At 50.7% G+C, this 2,354-nt stretch overlaps 1 protein-coding gene across 1 annotated transcript in view; it reads left to right on the top strand.

Moving 5' to 3' along the window:
• Nucleotides 1-2,354, top strand: part of FOXO1 (forkhead box O1) — a 159,664-nt gene that overhangs the window by 522 nt on the left and 156,788 nt on the right. The window contains exon 2 of the mRNA XM_006873718.1: nt 2-166. Coding sequence (XP_006873780.1) covers nt 2-166 — 165 coding nt within the window. The remainder of the gene's footprint in view (nt 1; nt 167-2,354) is intronic.

The following is a 2,354-nucleotide window of genomic DNA, read 5'->3' as shown; positions in this document are numbered from 1 at the left end:
CCGCCGCAACGCGTGGGGCAACCTGTCCTACGCCGATCTCATCACCAAGGCCATCGAGAGCTCGGCGGAGAAGCGGCTCACGCTGTCGCAGATCTACGAGTGGATGGTCAAGAGCGTGCCCTACTTCAAGGATAAGGGCGACAGCAACAGCTCCGCGGGTTGGAAGGTGAGCGGGCTGAGTGCGCGGGCTGCTGCGTGCGTCGGGACGTGGTGGGGAGGTGAGGGGGTACCTGTGCAAGTTTGCTCTACGAGAGCGGAGCGCGCAGAGGGTCTTTCGCGGCCCGGGACCCAGACTGACTCGGGGTGCACGCGCGCGCTTGTAAGAGATCGAAAGGGAGGGGAACTAAGGCAGTCGAGAAAGTACGTCGGGAAGCGGATGTCAGTCCAGGTAGAAAAGTTCTCAAGTAAAAGGGGGTACGGTTCATCTGGACCTGCGCCCCCACAGCCGGCGCCGACTACCGCACTTAGCTCCAGTCCCTTGAGGACCTTGCGGTAAGGGTGGCTCCTCCGCCCCCGCGGGGCGCGTCCCCCCCAGCGGTTTCCGCCGCTCTAGGGTGGAGAGGCGCTGCGCGGGGCCCGGGACAGGTGGAGAGGCCTTGGAGGACGCTAGGGGGCCGATGCGGGATAGGGCGCGCGGTTTGGGGGCGGTGGGTGTACACTTCGTTTTATCAGACATGGCTTTGAGTGCGAGGGGCCCGGCGCGCCGAGCCCAAGGCAGCGCGTTCTACACGTGCGAAGGGGCGGCCACCGTCTGCGGAGCGCCGGCGCCTGGCCGCGCGGGCGAGCTAAAGTTCAAGTGTGACCCTCGGCGGGGGCGGGAACTAGCAGCAAGGGAGGGGCTGTGGGCGCAGGAAGCGGCTCCTTTAAAGGGCCAGCGCGTCCGGGCTGCGCGCGGTGGCGCGATGACCGCGGGGCCTGCACTTTCTACTCCGTAGAGTGCACCCAGATCTGGCCGAGTTCCAAGACCGAGTCCTTTAATTAGGCACGGAACGGCTGCTCGGAGTGACCAGGGTTGGAAATGTGTTTATCTTCTAGCTTGCCTTTTCTGCTTATAGAGCGAGCGCAGAGGTAACTGGTGAGGGGCAAAGTGTCTCTGACAGCGTTTTGAGGGAGTCTGAGTGGACGTGTGCACAGTGGAATGCACGGGACCGTCCCACAAACTGGATTGTAGATGAGGACCCCTCTGGCTCCTTTTTACCATTTTTAGAAAAAGAGACAGATTTACAGCGAAGGCAGGTGTATCCTTACCCCGAGGTGTATCACGCCTCGAGGTCCACCGGAGGGATCAGGTCTGGGGTGTCTGGCCCATTTGCTGTTAGGCCGCTGAGTGAGGAAGCTTACAGCTTAGACTGTCACAGGCGGAGGATGTGATGTAAAGGCAGAATCCAACTCTTTCTGCTCCTTTCTTTGCTGGACTTTAATGCATAATCAGAATTGGTCTTTGCTGCTCAGTTGTTACACCAAAGATTCTTTTATATAACTGTCATCCCTGTGGGTAATGTGTGTCAAAAGGTCACGTTATGCACATCACGTTGAAATTACTGGAGAAGCAGCTAGGATTTATTTTTTCTAAAGCGTGTTTTAAGGTATCACTTATAAATCTCATTACTAGACATTACATGCAATTTCACCGAGTGTTCACAAAAGGCGAAGTGCCTCCTTACTTTAAGTGCTGCACATATTCTTCATAATCACAAAATCGGGGTTGTTTGCCGAATCCAATTTTACTTAACATTTGAATTTAAGTACTTACTCAACATTACTTGAGCTATTATAATGCATTCGCCATTAAACAACAACAACCCTCCCCAAACCCTGAATTTTTTGGCATTTAAAGTACAGTGTACTTAACACTATCCTTTTACAAATGGATACAACCTTGCTAGAGTGTCATCCTTTAACGATAATGTTTTGGGATTAGTTTTTATTTTGCCTTTTAGATTACATTTAGTCCCAGTTTGAAAAGTGGAATTATAATTTTATTCTATTTTATCTTATCAGAGCTAGAGGACCTACTAAGTGTAAAGGAATTACCTTTCCAGAATTGGAGGCCCACTGGGAGTCTTGTGGGGCTTTTGGAGGGAACAAGCTGCTATTTTCAAGTTAATAAATGTTTTCAGGTGTAATCTGAGTCAGTTGGTGCAAGCCAGATTACCAGCAAGTGCATTTTCAGTTTGAGTAAAAGGGTATTTTAAGAAGAAAAGAAAGAACTTAACTGTTCAAACTCTTTTGGTTATAGTTGTTCATAAAAATGAGTAAAACCAAGTTTCACTCAGATCTAAAAGACTCTCTTGTTCTGCAGATCCATTAAGGAGAATTTTTTTTACTACTTTTAACTTAAAAAAAAAAAAAAA

The sequence above is a fragment of the Chrysochloris asiatica genome, unplaced genomic scaffold (assembly GCF_000296735.1).
Source record: "Chrysochloris asiatica unplaced genomic scaffold, ChrAsi1.0 scaffold00250, whole genome shotgun sequence".
NCBI lineage: Eukaryota > Metazoa > Chordata > Mammalia > Afrosoricida > Chrysochloridae > Chrysochloris > Chrysochloris asiatica.
This window is presented reverse-complemented; position numbering and strand designations above follow the sequence as displayed.